The 21,036-nt window shown below is 40.1% G+C and overlaps 1 protein-coding gene across 3 annotated transcripts in view; it reads right to left on the bottom strand.

The window, feature by feature from the left end:
- Positions 1-1,422: 1,422 nt before the first annotated feature.
- Positions 1,423-21,036, bottom strand: part of LOC128656628 (zinc finger protein OZF-like) — a 415,828-nt gene continuing 396,214 nt past the window's right edge. For 2 of the 3 annotated variants that reach the window (XM_053710650.1, XM_053710641.1), the window contains exon 5: positions 1,423-3,283. In XM_053710650.1, the coding sequence (XP_053566625.1) occupies positions 1,947-3,283 (1,337 nt within the window). In that variant the 3' untranslated portion in view covers positions 1,423-1,946. The remainder of the gene's footprint in view (positions 3,284-21,036) is intronic. The other variant, XM_053710657.1, reaches the window with a different exon arrangement.

The following is a 21,036-nucleotide window of genomic DNA, read 5'->3' as shown; positions in this document are numbered from 1 at the left end:
TCCTGGTAGGATAACATATCCCATACGTCACCAGCTCATGGACTCTTGCCAATTACATGAAAGAAAATAAAACTGGCACTTACATCAAAAATTACCTAGTTTGAGAGGATGCCATCCCTCACATGGACCTGTGGAAATACAGAAAGACTGAGTTAACGTACTTAGGCTATCTAAATAGGGCAGCAAAATGTTTTTGGAAACGCAGTGAGGATTGTACCCCACAAGTTCCCAATTGCTTAAAAGCCACCATTGCCCTAATGAGGAGACTGACATGGGCTAAGGCTAGACCCTTTAGAAAGATCAGAGCAAACCTACTTTGCTTTAAAATAAATCTTGATTGTAGATCAGACAACAAAACTTCACCTCCTCCTTGCACCGCAGGCAAAGAGAATGACTGGAGGTTATGGGTAAGGGAAGTGACATATATAGCAGCTTTGCTGTGGTGCTCTATGCCTCCTCCTGCTGGCCAGGAGTGATATTCCCACTAATAATTGATGATTCTGTGGACTCACCATATCTTAGGAAAGAAACGGTCTTAATAATAAAGAAGCACCTTTATAACTCCAGTGGCTATGGCACCTCCTAGACCCAGACCAACTATTGAAAATGCTCTCCATAGGACTAACAGAGTTCCTTGCAGCAAGGATCGTAAAAGAACGGTAGCTAGATGCACCCGATCATGTGGTACGCAAGTAAGGACCTCCCCTGCTATGAGGAAAGCGTGCAAAGCTATCAGGAGCTGCGCAACTGCAAAAACGAAAGTAAAATAGCGTCCCTTAGGAGTTAAAATAATCCCAAAACTATGTCTGCAGGAATGTACTATGAGGTACATGTGAAAAACCAACTACCTGCTTATAGTAAATGTCTGTTATACTGAAGCACCCCTCCACTGAGCTTACCATCATGCTGACAGGTTGCTGATCCAGTAGATAGCCAATCCTGTGCTAGTACAAGTACTGCAGAGGATTTCTGCTAGATATACCTGCATCCCCTAAGGGGGAGGCTAAAAGACATACAAGGGGTGTGGGTCTCACATAGGTCTGAGATCCTAATAAAAATATGAATTAAAAAAAATATGAATTAAAAAAAAAAATATAAAGAAGAACACCTACATCTCCAAACTGTATCCTGGGAGGCCAAGAACAAACTGAGTGGGGAGGGGAGGTGGGAGGGCTTAAAGCTATTGTGAGGGTTTTTTACTTCCTCCTAGTGGCGGGAATTATATCCCACATGTTAAGGATCAACCTATGAACTTATCTTACGAAAAAAATATCAGTAATAACCCTTTTCACTCCAGAACCATTTCTTGTTTTGTGTTCTACTTTATAGTATTAAAACTAGTTGTTTATTGCAAATAATGTAACATTTTTACTATACATGTATCCACACATTTGTTGAATTCCAAAAGACAACTCACTTAAGTTTACTGACAAAAATCCATAGATATTTTTATTAGAAATTTTACAAAATCACATCATAAAGTATTATAGTCTAAAAAGGTAAAGAATCAGCTTACTGTTCTAAAACAAACATAGGAATAAAAATGTCAATTGTATAAAAGCCTGATTATGTTCAGCAAGCAGATTTTTTTATTGGGAAGTAAGAATATCTTTATACTGACTTAGTATGAACTATCATGTTTACTAGGATTTGAACTAAAAGAAAAAAAAATCTGCATCGAGAACACGCAAATGGTTTTCTCCTGTATGACCTCTCATATGTTGGTGCACAACCCCAGCAAGTGATAAATAGTTTTCCACACTCAGAACATTTGAATGGTTTCTTTTCTGTGTAAAACATTCCCCACACTCAGAACATGTATATAATCTCTCTTCAGTGTGTCTAATTAAGGCTTGGTCACTGGATAAAACATTCCCACACTCAGAACACTTAACCATTTGGCACATTCAACTTGTTTATCTCCTGTGTGAAGTGTCAAAAGAGCATTAGGACCTGTCTTTATAATATACAGATGGTTTATTTTTCGTGTGACCATTCTTATGCTGACAAAGTGCAGAACTCTGTCTAAAGCATTTTCCACAATCTGTACACTCATAAGATTTCTCTCCGGTGTGAATCCTCTGATGTTTGGTTAGGTCTGACTTGCGCAGAAAACATTTCTTACATTCAGAACACTCATATGGTTTCTCTCTAGTATGGATTATTTGATGAGCTTTAAGTTTTGAGTTACAGCTAAACCCTTTACCACATTCAGAACAAACACACAGCTTTTCAGCTCCTGTATGGCATTTTATGTGTATATTAAGATCAGATCCCCGTCTGTAACTTTTCCCACACTCAGGACATACATATGGCTTTATTCCTGTGTGAATGCTCTGATGTTTAATAAAATGGGTCCTGAGTCTAAAACATTTATTGCATTCAGAACATGCAAATGCTTTCACTCCAGTGTGAAGAGTCTGATGTTGAAGAAGCTGAGGCTTACTAGTAAAGCATTTCTCACATTCTGAACATGCAAATGGTTTCTCACCAGTGTGAAGTCTCTGATGTATAACAAGAGAGGGCTTTTGCACAAAACGTTTACCACATTCACTACATGCATATGGCTTTTGTGCATTGTTGCCTATTGATGGTTCTTTAATGTGTGTACCAGCTTCTGAGTGATACTTTTTATGTGCATTCAGTTGATAGTTTTGCTTAAACCGTTTGCCACACTCAAAACACTGAAACTGTTTCATTTCCGTATGGCTTATTTCATGCGCTTTAAGATGTTGACGACTTTTATAACCTTTTCCACATTTACTACAAGCAAATGGTCTCTCGCCGGTGTGAGTCCTGTGATGTACAGTTAATTCACATTTGTGCCTGAAACATTTTTCACATTCAGAGCACACAAATCTCTTCTCTTTGTGACGTTGTTCATGTTCAAACAGTTTTGCTTTCTGCTTAAAAAATTTACTACATATAGAGCAGCCAAACAGATTCTCTTCGGTGACCCTAATCTGCTTTGTTAGAGGGGCGAATGTCACAGAAATGGAGATTTTACCATATTCACTGCCACCATCCTTCCCTTCTGCAAACACTGAATCTCTAGATTCTTGGGTACACATTTCTTGAGTAGGTAAATATTCAGTTGTTGACAAATCTGTTCCTAAAAGACTTGCTTCTGAACACGAACCTATTCTTTCAGTCAGATCTGTTGTGGATTTCCTTAATCTTGTGCATATTCTATTGTCAATATTGATGTCCTGAATATGATTGCTCAAAATATTGTGTGATAAGATATAATGCCCATCAGCTTTCTTGTTTGTAAGATGATCTACTGGAAAGAAACAGACACAGTAAATAACTGATATAATGCACTAAATAGTAAATGCCAGATTACAAGTTGCACGCTAATGATAAAGGCATATTGTCATAAGCAATATCGCTGGGCCACACTATCATTAGTGTGCAACTTAATATTACAAGTCTATGGTAAATCCCATTTAGCAGAGAAGGGTTAACGTGGCCGACAAAGTAAACATTAGCCACTTGTAATCAAGCCCAAAAGCTGTAAAACATTTTAGAAAACAAAATTAATGCTTACCTGATACATTTCTTTCTGTCCGGTTATGGTGAGTCCATGGCATTATCATCAATTACTGTTGGAAATATCACTCCTGGCCAGCAGGAGGAGGCAAAGAGCACCACAGCAAAGCTGTTAAGTATCACTTCCCTTCCCACAACACCCAGTCATTCGACTGAAGGTAACTGGAGAAAAGAAGCAACACAAGGTGTAGAGGTGCCTGAGGTTTTGGCAAGAAAAACTGCCTTAAATAAAAAAGGGGCGGGGCTGTGGACTCACCAAATCCAGATAGAAAGAAATTTATCAGGTAAGCATAAATTTAGTTTTATTTCCTAAGATATGGTGAGTCCACTGCATTATCATCAATTACTGTTGAGAATCAATACCCAAGCCAGAGGACACAGATGATTAGATAGGGACAAGACAGGTAACCTAAACAGAAGGCACCACCACTTGAAGAACCCTTCTCCCAAAAGCTGAGGCAAAAGTATAGAATTTATAACATTTGGAAAAAGTATGCAGAGAAGACCAAGTCGCCGCCTTGCAAATCAGTTTCACAGAAGCTTAATTTTTGAAAGCCCAGGAAGAAGAAACAGCCCTCGTGGAATGAGCTGTAATTTTCTCAGGAGGCTGCTGACCAGCAGTCTCGTAAGCCAAACAAATTATAATTCTCAACAATAGTGAAAGAGAAGTAGTCGTAGCTTTCAGACCCTTGCGTTTCTCAGAGAAACAAACAAGGCCAAAGACTGGCGAACATCCTTAGTCGCCTGCAAGTAGAATTTCAAAGCACGTACAACATCCAGGTTGTGCAACAAGCGTTCCTTAGAACAAGAGGCATTAGGACATAGAGAAGGAACAACAATTTCCTGATTAATATTCCTGTCCGAAACAACTTGAGGGGGAAAACCTAACTTAGTATAAAAAGGTATATAGTGAAAGTGTGCGCCAAAACTTCAATACTAAATAGAAAAAAAATATTATATAGAAAAAATATTAAGATTAGTGGCAATGCAAATATAAATGTGTATATATAAACAGATAATTGCAAATATATCAGTTCGTGAAAGTCCAGAAAACAATGATAGTTAAAACCTTGCGCAATACCAGTTCTGTTGCAATCTCTGATATAATAATGAAGAGGTTGATGTGAAAATGGAGATGTTGATGTACTGGGCTGCTGGTCTTGCAACTGAGCAATCTTTCAGTGTATCTATGAAGTGGACAAAAAAAGACAGCGCCTCATAGTGCAGATAAACTTCAGAATAGGATGTCACAAACAGAAGAAATGGAAATATACTCACAGGAGTATTGGCACTCTTATACAAAGCAGTGCGAATGTGCAGGCTGACATTCAACAGCAGTCAGTACGCTGTGTAACGGATCCTTCAAAGTGTTAGAGGTGCGGCTGTGGGCTCTCCTCCACAATCACCAGGGACCGTCGATATCGTCACCAGATGTATGTACAGTCTCCCCTCTTGGGTCTGGAACTAGTAGCACAATCCGCAATGAACAAAACGACTTGTGTGTTCCAAAAGCATCAGAAAGGCATGTGGGGGTAATTAGGTAAAAGCCGTGATGCAAGTGAAAACATTGTTTTAAAAACAAATTGTGTTTTATTAGAGTGAGCTTAAGACGCGTTTCTCGGCCACAAGCTCCTGGCCGTTTCCTCAAGTCAATTAATTGAATCACACACACTCTCTCCTGCTTGATACGAGCAATGACTGGTGGAAGGAGAGTGAACAGAGGAAGCAGGTAAGCCAACCTGAAATCCCAAGGCACTGCCAGAGCATCTATCAGCGCGGCCTGTGGATCCCTTGACCTCAAACCAGATCCAGCTCCGCCACCCCCCACTTGATAGTCAGGCTGGAAATCACTTCTGGATGGAGCTCCCACTCCCCGGGATGAAAGGTTTGTCTGCTCAAAAAATCAGCTTCCCAGTTGTCTACTCCTGGAATGTGGATGGCAGATCAATTGTGAGTTTCTACCCACTGAATAATCCGAGCTACCTCTTTCATGGCTAATAAACTCAGAGTTCCTCCCTGGTGATTGATGTAAGCCACTGAGGTTATGTTGTCCGACTGGAACCTGATAAATCGGGCTAATGCTAACTGAGGACAAGCCAGCAGAGCATTGAAAACTGCTCTCAACTCCAAGATGTTTATGGGGAGAGCTGACTCCTCCCGAGTCACAATCACCCAGGAAGGTCTCTGAAAGCATGTTCCCTGAGAGAGATGTTCCTGAGACAGCTACCACAAGAGAGAGTCTCTTGCTGACTGATCCAGATCTATCTTCTGAGACAGATCCGCATAATCCCCGTTTCATTTTCTGAGCATGCATAACTGCAGGTCTCTCAGAAGGAACCGAGCATATGAGATGATGTCCATGGAAGCAACCATCAGACCGACTACCTCCACACATTGAGCCACTGATGGTCGAACAGTAGACTATAGAGAGGCAAGAATCTTGTCTTTTCTGACCTTTTATGGTCCCTAGGAAAACTACCCTTGTAGCTGGAACAAGGGAGCTCTTTCCCAGATTTACTTTCCATCTGTGGGAATGTAGAAAAGCCAACAAGATCTCCGTATGAGAGTTTGCTTGTTGTAAAGATGGCGCCTGAACCAGAATGTCGTCCAGATAGGGTGCCACTGCAATTCTCTGAGACCTGATCACTGCCAAAAGAGCCCCCAGGGCCTTTGAGAAAATTCTGGGAGCCGTGGCAGGGCCAAACGGAAGAGCTACAAACAAAGTGATTGTCCAGAAAGGCAAATCTCAGAAATTTGTGATGATCTCTGTGAATGGGAACATGATGGTATGCATCCTTCAGGTCTATGGTCATCATGAACTGACGAACTTGGACCAAGGGGAGAATGGAACGTATAGTTTCCATCTTGAAGGACGGTACTCTGAGAAACTTGTTTAGACACTTCAAATCTAGAATTGGTTGAAAAGTTCCCTCTTTCTTGGGAACCACAAACAGATTGGAGTAGAATCCCAGACCCTGCTCCAGAACTGGAACTATCACTCCCAGGTCATACAGGTCCTGTACACATTTTAAGAACGCCTCTTTTTATCTGGTTTACAGATAATCTTGAGAGATGGAACCCTCCCCCTAGGAGGAAAAGTCTTGAACTCTAACTTGTAACCCTGGGATATTATGTCCACAGCCCAAGGATCTGGAACATCTGTATCCATACCAGAGAGAACAGAGAAAGTCTGCCCCCACTTGATCCGATCCCGGATCGGGGGCAAACCCTTCATGCTAATTTGGAATCAGCTGAAGGTTTCTTCGAGTGCTTCCCCTTGTTCCAAGACTGATTGGGTTTCCAAGAAGGCTTGGACTGCTCCTGCTTGGCAGAGGAAGGGGAAGGCTTACCTCTGAAGTCACAAAAGGAACGAAAATTACTCTGACGTCCTTTCTGTCTATTCTTCTTATCTTGCGGCAGAAAAGACCCTTTACCACCCGTGATATTGGACATGATTTCTGCCAGACCAGGACCAAACAAGGTTTTACCCTTGTAAGGGATAGCCAAAAGCTTGGATTTAGATGAAACATCCGCTGACCAAGATTCTAACCATAAGGCCCTGCGGGATAGTACAGTGAAACCAGAAATTTTGGCTCCCAACTTGATGACCTGTAAAGAGGCATCAGTAATAAAGGAATTGGCTAACTTAAGCGCCTTAATCCTGTCCTGGATCTCCTCCAAGGGGGCCTCTGCTTGAAGAGACTCAAACAAAGCATTGAAACAATAGGCTGCCGCAATTGTCACAGTGGCAATACACACTGCTGGTTGCAATTGTAAACCCTGATGAACATACATCTTTTTCAAAAATGCCTCTAATTTTTTGTCCATAGGGCCCTTAAAAGAACAGCTATCCTCAATAGGAATTGTAGTTCTCTTAGCCAAAGTAGAAATTGCCCCTTCCACTTTTGGCACCGTCTGCGACGACTCCTTAATGGAGTCAGCTACTGGGAACATCTTTTTAAACACCGGCAACGGGAAAAAAGGAATCCCAGGCCTCTCCCATTCCCGTGCAATAATGTCCGTAGCACGGTCAGGTACAGGAAACACCTCCACAGCGGAAGGAACATCAAAGTACTTATTAAGTTTACTTGATTTCTTAGGGTTGACAACGATAGAATTATCAGAGTCGTCCAGCATAGCCAAAACCTCCTTTAACAAAACACGGAGGTGTTCAAGCTTAAACCTGAAGGATACAACTTCAGCATCAGATGAAGGGCTTACACTGTCTGAATCTGAGATTTCACCCTCAGAGGCTACCAACATAACTTCCTCATCAGACTGATGAGAAAGAGCAACTTGGTTAGTCGGAATTGAATCAGAAACCTTACAATCAGATTCTCTAAATTTCCTCTTGCATCTTCCTCTAGCATGGGAATAGCAGCTAATGCCACAGAAGATACCTGTGCAACAATTTCTGCTTGCAAAAACACTCCTCCAGGAGATTGAAAGGAACTGCAGGGCACTGCCTGTGACGCTGTTTCGGCTTGGGACGTCTGAGGAGAAAGCTGTGGCATAGCTTGAACAGCATCATCCTGAGAGAATGGTGGTTCAGAAGAAAAAAAAAAATCTTATCTTTGTACATTAAAATGTCCTCTCAATACATGAGGAACAAAAAGACAAGGGAGGTTCTACCTGGTTATATAGACAAAGCTTGCATTCTGCAGAAGGTATAGACTCTAGATCCATTTTGGGAGAAAAAAATAAAATAAAATGATTTTATAAAAAAACAAAAAAAAAAAAAACACCTGTCTCTGTAAGACTGTGTATTAACCAGTGTCCTTACCAGAGTATATGAAACCAAAATACCTTAGGCTATGTTATACTTTATACTCCCTGACAGGGAGACAGAAAAGAGGGTGACAGACCGGGCAAAACATTTGAAAACTACCTTTATACAGCACCTCTACACCTTAGCTGTATAGCTGAGGCTCCTACCTTCCCCCTGCACCCCGGAATGAAAAAGACAAGCGATTCAGCTCCTGCGACTGATCCGGACTCCTAATGACTCTCCGATATGAGGAAGTCACGTGACTGATTGAACACAGCGTCTCAAAGTGAAAGCGCGCGTATCTGTAGTAATTTCCACTCTCAGCAAAGGATCCGCCTTAAAATTAGGATCGGAGGTGGTCCTAGAAACCGTAATGGCGAAAAAACTTTTTACCACACCAAAAACTGCAGGAGACCTTGCCTCTCTCCAAGTAGTAGCACCGGAGAATAATAAACAAAAATAAGGAGCAAATTCCACCCACCTGGAGGAATGAATAAAATGTTGTACCAAACACTGAACATACATCTTTCAGATTAAAATTGAGCCACCATTCTGTCACAGATAGTAGTGCCTGCTACCTGCCATAAAGGTCCTGAACACAGGACTTAGTCCCTTTATCTTATGCAGATCATTAGATCCCAGTGCCTTCAGTGTTTTCAAGGAGAAAAAAAATGGCACTTACCTGCACTTCTAGCCGTCGGGCAAGAGGACAACTCACCCGGCATGAGAGAAAGCCACTCCTCACAGGGGCCTGTGGAAGAAGAAAAGACAGAATAAGCCTACTCTGGTTTTCCATACATGGGAAGCAAAGTGCTAGGAAACGCAGTGAGTCCCACCCCACACGTTCCTAACTGCTTGAAAGCCACCACTGCCCTACTGAAGAGACTAACGTGGAGTACAGCTAGACCCACTCTTGATAGGAAAGATAAGAGCAAACCTACTCTGGCTTTCAAAATAAAAAAATTTGATTGAAGAAAAATATCAGACACCAAAAAACTTCACCTCCTCCTTGCACAGCAGGCAAAGAGAATGACTGGGGGTTGTGGAAAGGGAAGTGATACTTAACAGCTTTGCTGTGGTGCTCTTTGCCTCCTCCTGCTGGCCAGGAGTGATATTCCCAACAGTAAATGATGATAATGCTGTGGACTCACCATATCTTAGGAAAGAAACAGATTTTGACAACATATAAGAACCATAGGACCAACAAATCTGTATAAACTTCAAATCAGTATAAACTTATTTAGTACGTAGGATAGCCTTATGCTTATCCCAGGCATTAGTTAGTATGAAGGATAGCCTTATGCTTATCCCAGGCATTAATTAGTACGTAGGATAGCCTTATGCTTATCCCAGGAATTAGTTAGTACGTAGGATAGTCGTATGCTTATCCCAGGCATTAGTTAGTATGTAGTATAAACTTATACTTATCCCAGGCATTAGTTAGTACGAAGGATAGCCTTATGCTTATCCCAGGCATTAGTTAGTACGTAGGATAGCCTTATGCTTATCCCAGGCATTAGTTAGTACGTAGGATAGTCTTATGCTTATCCCAGGCATTAGTTATTATGTAGGATAGCCTTATGCTTATCCCAGGCATTAATTAGTACGTAGGATAGCCTTATGCTTATCCCAGGCATTAGTTAGTACGTAGTATAGCCTTATGCTTATCCCAGGCATTAGATAGTATGTAGAATAGCCTTATGCTTATCCCAGGCATTAGATAGTATGTAGGATAGCCTTATGCTGATCCCAGGCATTAGATAGTATGTAGGATAGCCTTATGCTTATCCCAGGCATTAGATAGTATGTAGAATAGCCTTGTGCTTATCCCAGGCATTAGTTAGTATGTAGGATAGGCTTATGCTTATCCCAGGCATTAGTTAGTATGTAGGATAGCCTTATGCTTATCCCAGGCATTAGATAGTATGTAGGATAGCCTTATGCTTATCCCAGGCATTATATAGTATGTAGAATAGCCTTGTGCTTATCCCAGGCATTAGTTAGTATGTAGGATAGGCTTATGCTTATCCCAGGCATTAGATAGTATGTAGGATAGCCTTATGCTTATCCCAGGCATTAGTTAGTATGTAGGATAGCCTTATGCTTATCCCAGGCATTAGATAGTATGTAGGATAGCCTTATGCTTATCCCAGGCATTAGTTAGTATGTAGGATAGCCTTATGCTTATCCCAGACATTAGATAGTATGTAGAATAGCCTTGTGCTTATCCCAGGCATTAGTTAGTATGTAGGATAGCCTTATGCTTATCCCAGGCATTAGATAGTATGTAGAATAGCCTTATGCTTATCCTAGGCATTAGTTAGTATGTAGGATAGCCTTATGCTTATCCCAGGCAGTAATTAGTATGTAGGATAGCCTTATGTTTATCCCAGGCATTAATTAGTATGTAGGATAGCCCTATTCTTATCTCAGGCATTAATTAGTATGTAGAATAGCCTTATGCTTATCCCAGGCATTAGATAGTATGTAGAATAGCCTTATGCTTATCCCAGGCATTAGTTAGTATGTAGAATAGCCTTATGCTTATCCCAGGCATTAGATAGTATGTAGGATAGCCTTATGCTTATCCCAGGCATTAGTTAGTATGTAGAATAGCCTTATGCTTATCCCAGGCATTAATTAGCATGTAGGATAGCCTTATGCTTATCCCAGGCATTAATAAGTATGTAGGATAGCCTTATGCTTATCCCAGGCATTAGTTAGTATGTAGGATAGCCTTATGCTTATCCCAGGCATTAGTTAGTATGTATGATAGCCTTATGCTTATCCCAGGCATTAGATAGTATGTAGGATAGCCTTATGCTTATCCCAGGCATTAGTTAGTATGTAGAATAGCCTTATGCTTATCCCAGGCATTAAGTAGCATGTAGGATAGCCTTATGCTTATCCCAGGCAGTAATTAGTATGTAGGATAGCCTTATGTTTATCCCAGGCATTAATTAGTATGTAGGATAGCCCTATTCTTATCTCAGGCATTAATTAGTATGTAGAATAGCCTTATGCTTATCCCAGGCATTACATAGTATGTAGAATAGCCTTATGCTTATCCCAGGCATTAGTTAGTATGTAGAATAGCCTTGTGCTTATCCCAGGCATTAGTTAGTATGTAGGATAGGCTTATGCTTATCCCAGGCATTAGTTAATATGTAGAATAGCCTTGTGCTTATCCCAGGCATTAGTTAGTATGTAGGATAGGCTTATGCTTATCCCAGGCATTAGATAGTATGTAGGATAGCCTTATGCTTATCCCAGGCATTAGTTAGTATGTAGAATAGCCTTATGCTTATCCCAGGCATTCTTAATAATAATAATAATAATAATAATAATAATAATAATAATAAACATATTGCTTATTGGGGAAAAAAAAGGAAATTTATGCTTACCTAATAAATTGATTTATTCTACGATACGAGTCCACAGATTCATCCTTACTTGTGGGATATTATCCTCCTACTAACAGGAAGTGGCAAAGAGCACCACAGCAGACCTGTCTATATAGCTCCTCCCTTGACTCCACCCCCCAGTCATTCGACCGAAGGTATAGGAAGAGAAAGGAAAAGCTAAAAAAAGGTGCAGAGGTGACTGAAGATTTTTTTTATTTTATTTTTTAAATAAAATAAATACTGTCTTAAAATGACAGGGCGGGCCGTGGACTCATCGTATCGTAGAAGAAATCAATTTATCAGGTAAGCATAAATTTCCTTTTCTTCTACAAGATACGACGAGTCCACGGATTCATCCATACTTGTGAGATACAATACCAAAGCTACAGGACACGGATGAAGAGAGGGACAAGACAGATGGTTAAACAGAAGGCACCACTGCTTGAAGAAGCTTTCTCCCAAAAATAGCCTCAGAAGAAGCAAAAGTATCAAATTTGTAAAATTTGGAAAAAGTATGAAGGGACGACCAAGTCGCAATCTTACAAATCTGTTCAACAGAAGCATCATTTTTAAAAGCCCATGTGGAAGCCACCGCTCTAGTAGAATGAGCCATAATTTTTTCAGGAGGCTGCTGTCCAGCAGTCTCGTATGCCAGGCGGATGATGCCAAAAAGAGAGAGAGAGGTAGCCGTAGCTTTTTGACCCCTACGTTTTCCAGAATAAACAATGAATAGAGACGATGTTTGACGGAAATCTTTGGTCGCTTGAAAGTAAAACTTCAATGCACGAACCACGTCCATATTATGTAACAGACGCTCCTTCTTAGAAGGAGGATTAGGACACAAGGAAGGAACAACAATTTCCTAATTAATTTTCTTATTTGAAACAACCTTAGGAAGGAATCCAGGTTTAGTACGCAAAACCACCTTATCAGAATGGAATATAAGATAAGGTGAATCAGATTGTAACGCAGAAAGCTCAGAAACTCTTCGAGCAGAAGAGATAGCAACTACAAACAAAACTTTCCAAGATAACAGCTTAATATCTATGGAATGCATGGGTTCAAACGGAACCCCTTGAAGAACATTAAGAACTAAATTCAAACTCCATGGTGGAGCAATAGGTTTAAACACAGGCTTGATTCTAATTAAAGCCTGACAAAAAGACTGAACGTCTGGGACATCCGCCAGACGCTTGTGTAGTAAAATTGACAAAGCAGAAATTTGTCCCTTTAAGGAACTAGCTGATAATCCCTTCTCCAATCCTTCTTGGAGAAAGGACAAAATGCTAGGAATCCTAACTCTACTCCACGAGTAGCCCTTGGATTCTCACCAATAAAGATATTTACGCCATATCCTATGGTAAATTTTTCTCGTGACAGGCTTGCAAGCCTGAATCAAAGTATTAATGACCGACTCGGAGAATCCCCGCTTAGATAAAATCAAGCGTTCAATCTCCAGGCAGTCAGCTGCAGAGAATTTAGATTTAGATGTTGGAACGGACCTTGAATGAGAAGGTCCTGCCTCAATGGTAGTTTCCACGGAGGTAGAGACGACATGTCCACTAGATCTGCATACCAAGTCCTGCGTGGCAACGCAGGTGCTATTAGAATTACTGAAGCTCTCTCCTGTTTGATTCTTGCAATCACACGAGGCAGGATAGGAAATGGTGGAAACACATAAGCCAGGTTGAATGACCAAGGTACTGCTAGAGCATCTATCAGTACAGCCTGGGGATCCCTTGACCTGGACCCGTAACGTGGAAGCTTGGCATTCTGTCGAGATGCCATTAGATCCAATTCCGGTATGCCCCATTGTTGAATCAATGATGCAAACACCTCCAGATGGAGTTCCCACTGAAAAGTATGACGACTTAGAAAATCCGCTTCCCAGTTCTCTACTCCTGGGATATAGATTGCTGATAGATGGCAAGAGTGAGTCTCCGCCCATCGGATTATCCTTGATACCTCTATCATCGCTAGAGAACTCCTTGTTCCCCCCTGATGATTGATATATGCCACAGTCGTGATGTTGTTCGACTGTAATCTTATGAATTTGGCCAGATCCAACTGAGGCTACGCCTGAAGAGCGTTGAATATTGCTCTCAGTTCCAGAATATTGATTGGTAATTGAGACTCCCTCGGAGTCCAAGAACCCTGAGCCTTCAGGGAATTCCAGACTGCACCCCAGCCCAAGAGGCTGGCGTCCATTGTCACTATAACCCATGATGGCCTGCGGAAGCACATTCCCTGGGACAGATGATCCTGTGATAACCACCAAAGAAGAGAGTCTCTGGTTTCTTGATCCAGATTTATCTGAGGAGACAAATTTGCATAATCCCCATTCCACTGCCTGAGCATGCACAGCTGCAGTGGCCTGAGATGAAAGCGAGCAAACGGGACGATGTCCATTGCTGCTACCATTAATCCAATGACCTCCATACAGTGAGCCACTGATGGCCGAGGAATGGACTGAAGAGCTCGGCAAGTATTTAGAATCTTTGATTTTCTGACCTCCGTCAGAAATATTTTCATGTCTACCGAGTCTATCAGAGTTCCCAAGAATGGAACTCTTGTTTGTGGAACAAGTGAACTCTTTTCTACATTCACTTTCCAACCGTGAGTTCTTAGGAAAGACAACACAATGTCCGTGTGAAATTTGGTCAGATGATAAGTTGACGCCTGAATCAAGATATCGTCCAGATAGGGCGCCACTGCTATGCCCCGTGGCCTGAGAACCGCTAGAAGGGACCCTAGCACCTTTGTGAAGATTCTGGGAGCTGTGGCCAACCCGAAGGGAAGGGCCACAAACTGATAATGCTTGTCCAAAAAGGCAAACCTTAGAAAGTGATGATGATCCTTGTGGATAGGAATGTGAAGATATGCATCCTTTAGGTCCACGGTGGTCATGTATTGACCCTCCTGGATCATTGGTAAGATTGTTCGTATAGTCTCCATCTTGAACGATGGGACTCTGAAAAATTTGTTTAGACATTTTAGATCTAAAATGGGTCTGAAAGTTCCCTCTTTTTTGGGAACCACGAAAAGGTTTGAATAAAACCCCTGTCCCTGTTCCAGCTTTGGAACTGGACAAATTACTCCCATGGTATAGAGGTCTTTTACACAGTGTAAGAATGCCTCTCTTATTGTCTGGTCTACAGACAAACGTGAAAGATGAAATCTCCCCCTTGGGAGAAATTCCTTGAATTCCAACTGATACCCCTGGGTCACAATTTCCAATGCCCAGGGATCCTGAACATCCCTTGCCCAAGCCTGAGCAAAGAGAGAAAGTCTGCCCCCTACTAGATCCGGTCCCGGATCGGGGGCTGCCCCTTCATGCTGTCTTGGTAGCAGCAGCGGGCTTCTTGGCTTGTTTTCCCTTATTCCAGGCCTGGTTAGGTCTCCAGACAGACTTGGATTGAGCAAAATTCCCTTCCTGTTTAGTGGAGGAAGGGGAAGCAGAGGGTACTCCTTTGAAATTTCGAAAGGAACGAAAATTATTTTGTTTACCCCTCATCTTAAGAGGTTTGCCTTGAGGTAGGGCGTGACCTTTACCTCCAGTAATGTCGGAAATGATTTCCTTCAATTCAGGGCCGAATAGAGACTTACCCTTGAACGGAATAGCTAAAAGTTTAGATTTTGATGATATATCAGCAGACCACGATTTTAACCATAGCGCTCTGCACGCCAAAGTGGCAAAGCCTGCATTTTTCGCCGCTAATTTAGCAATCTGAAAAGCAGCATCTGAGATAAAGGAATTAGCTAGCTTGAGAGCTCCAATTCTGTCCAAAATGTCCTCTAAGGGCGTCTCTACCTTCAGAGACGCCTCAAGGGCGTCAAAACAGAAAGCCGCCGCCGTAGTTACTGGAACAATGCAGGCAGTAGGCTGTAACAAGAAACCCTGGTGAATAAATAATTTCTTTAGAAGACCCTCTAATTTTTTATCCATAGGGTCTTTGAAAGAACAACTGTCCTCAATAGGTATAGTTGTACGCTTAGCTAGAGTAGATATTGCTCCTTCCACCTTAGGGACCGTTTGCCAAGAGTCCCTGATGGTGTCTGATATAGGAAACATTTTCTGAAAATTAGGAGGGGGAGAGAACGGTATCCCTGGTCTATCCCATTCCTTTTTAACAATTTCCGAAATTCTTTTGGGAACCGGAAAAACATCAGTGTAAGTAGGTACTTCTAGATATTTATCCATCTTACACAATTTTTCTGGAGGAATTGTAATAGGTTCACAATCATCCAGAGTCGCTAGGACCTCCTTGAGCAACAGGCGAAGGTGTTCAAGTTTAAATTTAAAGGACGCTAAGTCCGAATCTGTCTGAGGTAACAGATTCCCTGATTCTGAAAGTTCTCCCTCAGACAATAATTCCCTGACCCCCAATTCAGAGCACTGTGAGGGTACATCGGAAATGGCTAATAAAGCAGCAGGGGGTTCAGTATTTACATTAATACCTGGCCTACTGGGTTTACCTTGCAAAACTGGCAGTTTAGATAATACCTCAGTGAGGGTAGTTGACATAACTGCAGCAATATCTTGCAGAGTAAAAGAATTAGATGCACTAGAGGTACTAGGTGTCATTTGTGTGGGTGTTAAAGGTTGTGACACTTGGGGAGAATTGGATGGCATAACCTGCTTCTCTTCAGACTGAGAATCATCCTTAGACACACTTTCATTTCCTAAAATATGTTCTTTACAGTGTAAGGCTCTATTAGTACAAGAGGTACACAATGTAAGTGGGGGTTCCACAATGGCTTCTAAACACATAGAGCAATGAGTTTCTTCAATGTCAGAAATGTTAAACAAAGTAGTAATAACCACAACAGTTGGTAAACACTTTATTTATTGAAAAAAATAATTTTGTAAAAAACGGGTACTGCGCCTTTAAGAAATAAAAGCGCACAATCTTTTTCTACACACACTTAAAAACGCTTATAAATGCTCAAAAACTATGTATGTCTATACAGAGTTGCCAAAAATTATTGCATCCCACATGTAAGAGCAGAAATTACCCTCTACAGGAACATTAAAGCAAAAAAAAACAATTTGCTAAATAACGACCCCTGCCTACCTGCCGACCTGCCCCCAGAGAACTGTCAAATGAATCGACACCAATCCGGATAATGTAAAACACAGATAGGGCCCAACCAGAGCTAATGTCTGCTGTTCCCAGAGTAAACTGCGTGTCTGAGGCGCGAAAAAAGGCCCCGCCCACAATGGATGTCACACTAATAATTTAAACGCATGGGAAGCGGTTATAAACAGCCATGTGGTCCCCAATAAATAAATACACCAAACAATATAAGTCCTTCTTTTCTCAGCAATAAAAAACAACTTATCCTCTATGATAAATAGTAAAAATGCCCCAGGTGTCTGTATTCCATGCTGCGTATCTACTTGAGCTGCATATGTCAGAAAACAGAAAACACCCAGGAGAAACAGTAACACCCTTATTGATTACAGGAATACTGCTTACCCTGTTCCCATTATAAGGAACCCAATCCGCCAGTTCACATACCTCAAATGCGGCTTGCTGCATGAGACCGTCCTCCACACTGAAGAATTTTTCTCATATTACCTTCAGATCTGTGGGAACCATAATTGATCTTAGTAACTGCTGCTAAAATCATCAATTTCTAGGGGGAAACCTTCTGCCATATCCTCCCTGAGAAAAATAGTAGTCACCGGTACTATTTAAAATAAAAAACATCTTGATTGAAGGAATTAAAACTATCATTTTATCACCACTATCACTTTACCCTTCCTATTACTAGCATAGACAAAGACTGGGGGTGGAGTCAAGGGAGGAGCTAAATAGACAGTTCTGCTGTGGTGCTCTTTGCCACTTCCTGTTAGTAGGAGGATAATATCCCACAAGGATGAATCCGTGGACTCGTCGTATCTTGTAGAAGAAAAAAGCTTTAAAAAAGGGACAGTCTGGACCCAATACTTATTTATTATGACTTATTGTTACATACCAGGCAAGCATCTTGCAACGGGTTCCACATCTATAAGTTTATAAGAAATACATGAGACCTTAAATAATCAATCTTTGTTAGCAGCCAAAAATGTCTGCCAAGCTCCGCCCACAGCTTTCTTCTTGTCCAGTTAGCAGCGCACGTATAATATTATTCAGTTAGCAGTGCACGTATAAAATTATTCAGTTAGCAGTGCACGTATAATATTATTCAGTTAGCAGCGCACGTATAATATTATTCAGTTAGCAGCGCACGTATAATATTATTCAGTTAGCAGCGCACGTATAATATTATTCAGTTAGCAGTGCACGTATAAAATTATTCAGTTAGCAGTGCACGTATAATATTATTCAATTAGCTGTTTCTTGTATAACAGGTAAGCAGCGCACGTATAATATTATTCAGTTAGCAGTGCACAAATAATATTATTCAGTTAGCAGCGCACGTATATTATTATTCAGTTAGCAGCGCACGTATAATATTATTCAGTTAGCAGCGCACATATAATATTATTCAGTTAGCAGCGCACGTATAATATTCAGTTAGCAGCGCACAAATAATATTATTCAGTTAGCAGCGCACGTATAATATTATTCAGTTAGCAGCGCACATATAATATTATTCAGTTAGCAGCGCACGTATAATATTCAGTTAGCAGCGCACAAATAATATTATTCAGTTAGCAGCGCACGTATAATATTATCCAGTTAGCAGCGCACGTATAATATTATTCAGTTAGCAGTGCACAAATAATATTATTCAGTTAGCAGCGCATGTATATTATTATTCAGTTAGCTGTTTCTTGTATAACAGGTAAGCAGCGCACGTATAATATTATTCAGTTAGCAGCGCACAAATAATATTATTCAGTTAGCAGCGCACGTATATTATTATTCAGTTAGCTGTTTCTTGTATAACAGGTTAGCAGTGCACATATAATATTATTCAGTTAGCAGTGCACGTATAATATTATTCAGTTAGCAGTGCACATATAATATTATTCAGTTAGCAGTACAGTATAATATTATTCAGTAAGCAGCGCACGTATAATATTATTCAGTTAGCTATTTCTTGAATGACAGGTTAGCAGCGCACGTATAATATTATTCAGTTAGCAGTGCACGTATATTATTATTCAGTTAGCAGTGCACGTATAATAATATTCAGTTAGCAGCGCACGTATAATATTATTCGTATAATATTATTCAGTTAGCAGTGCACGTATAATATTATTCAGTTAGCAGCGCAAATATAATATTATTCAGTTAGCTGTGCATGTATAATATTATTCAGTTAGATGTTTCTTGTATAACAGGTTAGCAGCGCACATATATTATTATTCAGTTAGCAGTGCACGTATAATATTATTCAGTTAGCAGTGCACGTATAATATTATTCAGTTAGCAGCGCACGTATATTATTCAGTTAGCAGCGCACGTATAATATTATTCAGTTAGCAGCGCAAATATAATATTATTCAGTTAGCTGTGCACGTATAATATTATTCAGTTAGCAGCGCACATATAATATTATTCAGTTAGCTGTGCACGTATAATATTATTCAGTTAGCAGCGCACGTATAATATTATTCAGTTAGCTGTTTCTTGTATAACAGGTTAGCAGTGCACATATAATATTATTCAGTTAGCAGTGCACGTATATTATTATTCAGTTAGCAGCGCACGTATAATATTATTCAGTTAGCTGTTTCTTGTATAACAGGTTAGCAGCGCAGTATAATATTATTCAGTTAGCAGCGCACGTATAATATTATTCAGTTAGCAGTGCATGTATAATAATATTCAGTTAGCTGTTTCTTGTATGACAGGTTAGCAGCGCACGTATAATATTATTCAGTTAGCAGTGCACAAATAATATTATTCAGTTAGCTGTTTCTTGTATGACAGGTTAGCAGCGCACGTATAATATTATTCAGTTAGCAGCGCACGTATAATATTATTCAGTTAGCTGTTTCTTGTATGACAGGTTAGCAGCGCACGTATAATATTATTCAGTTAGCAGTGCACATATAATATTATTCAGTTAGCAGCGCACGTATAATATTATTCAGTTAGCAGCGCACTATAATATTATTCAGTTAGCAGTGCACAAATAATATTATTCAGTTAGCAGTGCACAAATAATATTATTCAGTTAGCAGCGCACGTATATTATTATTCAGTTAGCAGCGCACGTATAATATTATTCAGTTAGCTGTTTCTTGTATAACAGGTTAGCAGCACACGTATAATATTATTCAGTTAGCAGCGCACGTATAATATTATTCGTATAATATTATTCAGTTAGCAGCGCACGTATAATATTATTCAGTTAGCATTGCACGGATAATATTATTCGTATATAATTATTCAGTTAGCAGCGCACGTATAATATTATTCAGTTAGCAGTGCACATATAATATTATTCAGTTAGCAGTGCACATATAATATTATTCAGTTAGCAGCGCACGTATAATATTATTCAGTTAGCAGCGCAAATATAATATTATTCAGTTAGCAGTGCACATATAAAATTATTCAGTTAGCAGTGCACGTATAATAATAATTCAGTTAGCTGTATAATATTATTCAGTTAGCAGCGCACTATAATATTATTCAGTTAGCAGCGCACTATAATATTATTCAGTGAGCAGCGCACGTATAATATTATTCAGTTAGCAGCGCACGTATAATATTATTCAGTTAGCAGCGCACGTATAATATTATTCAGTTAGCAGCGCACGTATAATATTATTCAGTTAGCAGTGCATGTATAATATTATTCAGTTAGCTGTTTCTTGTATGACAGGTTAGCAGCGCACGTATAATATTATTCAGTTAGCAGCGCACTATAATATTATTCAGTTAGCAGTGCACAAATAATATTATTCAGTTAGCAGCGCACGTATAATATTATTCAGTTAGCAGCGCACGTATAATATTATTCAGTTAGCAGCACACGTATAATATTATTCAGTTAGCAGTGCACAAATAATATTATTCAGTTAGCAGCGCACGTATAATATTATTCAGTTAGCAGCGCACGTATATTACTATTCAGTTAGCTGTTTCTTGTATAACAGGTTAGCAGCACACGTATAATATTATTCAGTTAGCAGCGCACGTATAATATTATTCGTATAATATTATTCAGTTAGCAGCGCACGTATAATATTATTCAGTTAGCATTGCACGGATAATATTATTCAGTTAGCAGCGCACGTATAATATTATTCGTATATAATTATTCAGTTAGCAGCGCACGTATAATATTATTCAGTTAGCAGTGCACGTATATTATTATTCAGTTAGCAGTGCACGTATATTATTA

This window comes from Bombina bombina, chromosome 1, assembly GCF_027579735.1.
Source record: "Bombina bombina isolate aBomBom1 chromosome 1, aBomBom1.pri, whole genome shotgun sequence".
NCBI lineage: Eukaryota > Metazoa > Chordata > Amphibia > Anura > Bombinatoridae > Bombina > Bombina bombina.
Note: the sequence above shows the minus strand (reverse complement) of the source record. Positions and strands in the feature narration are given on the sequence as shown.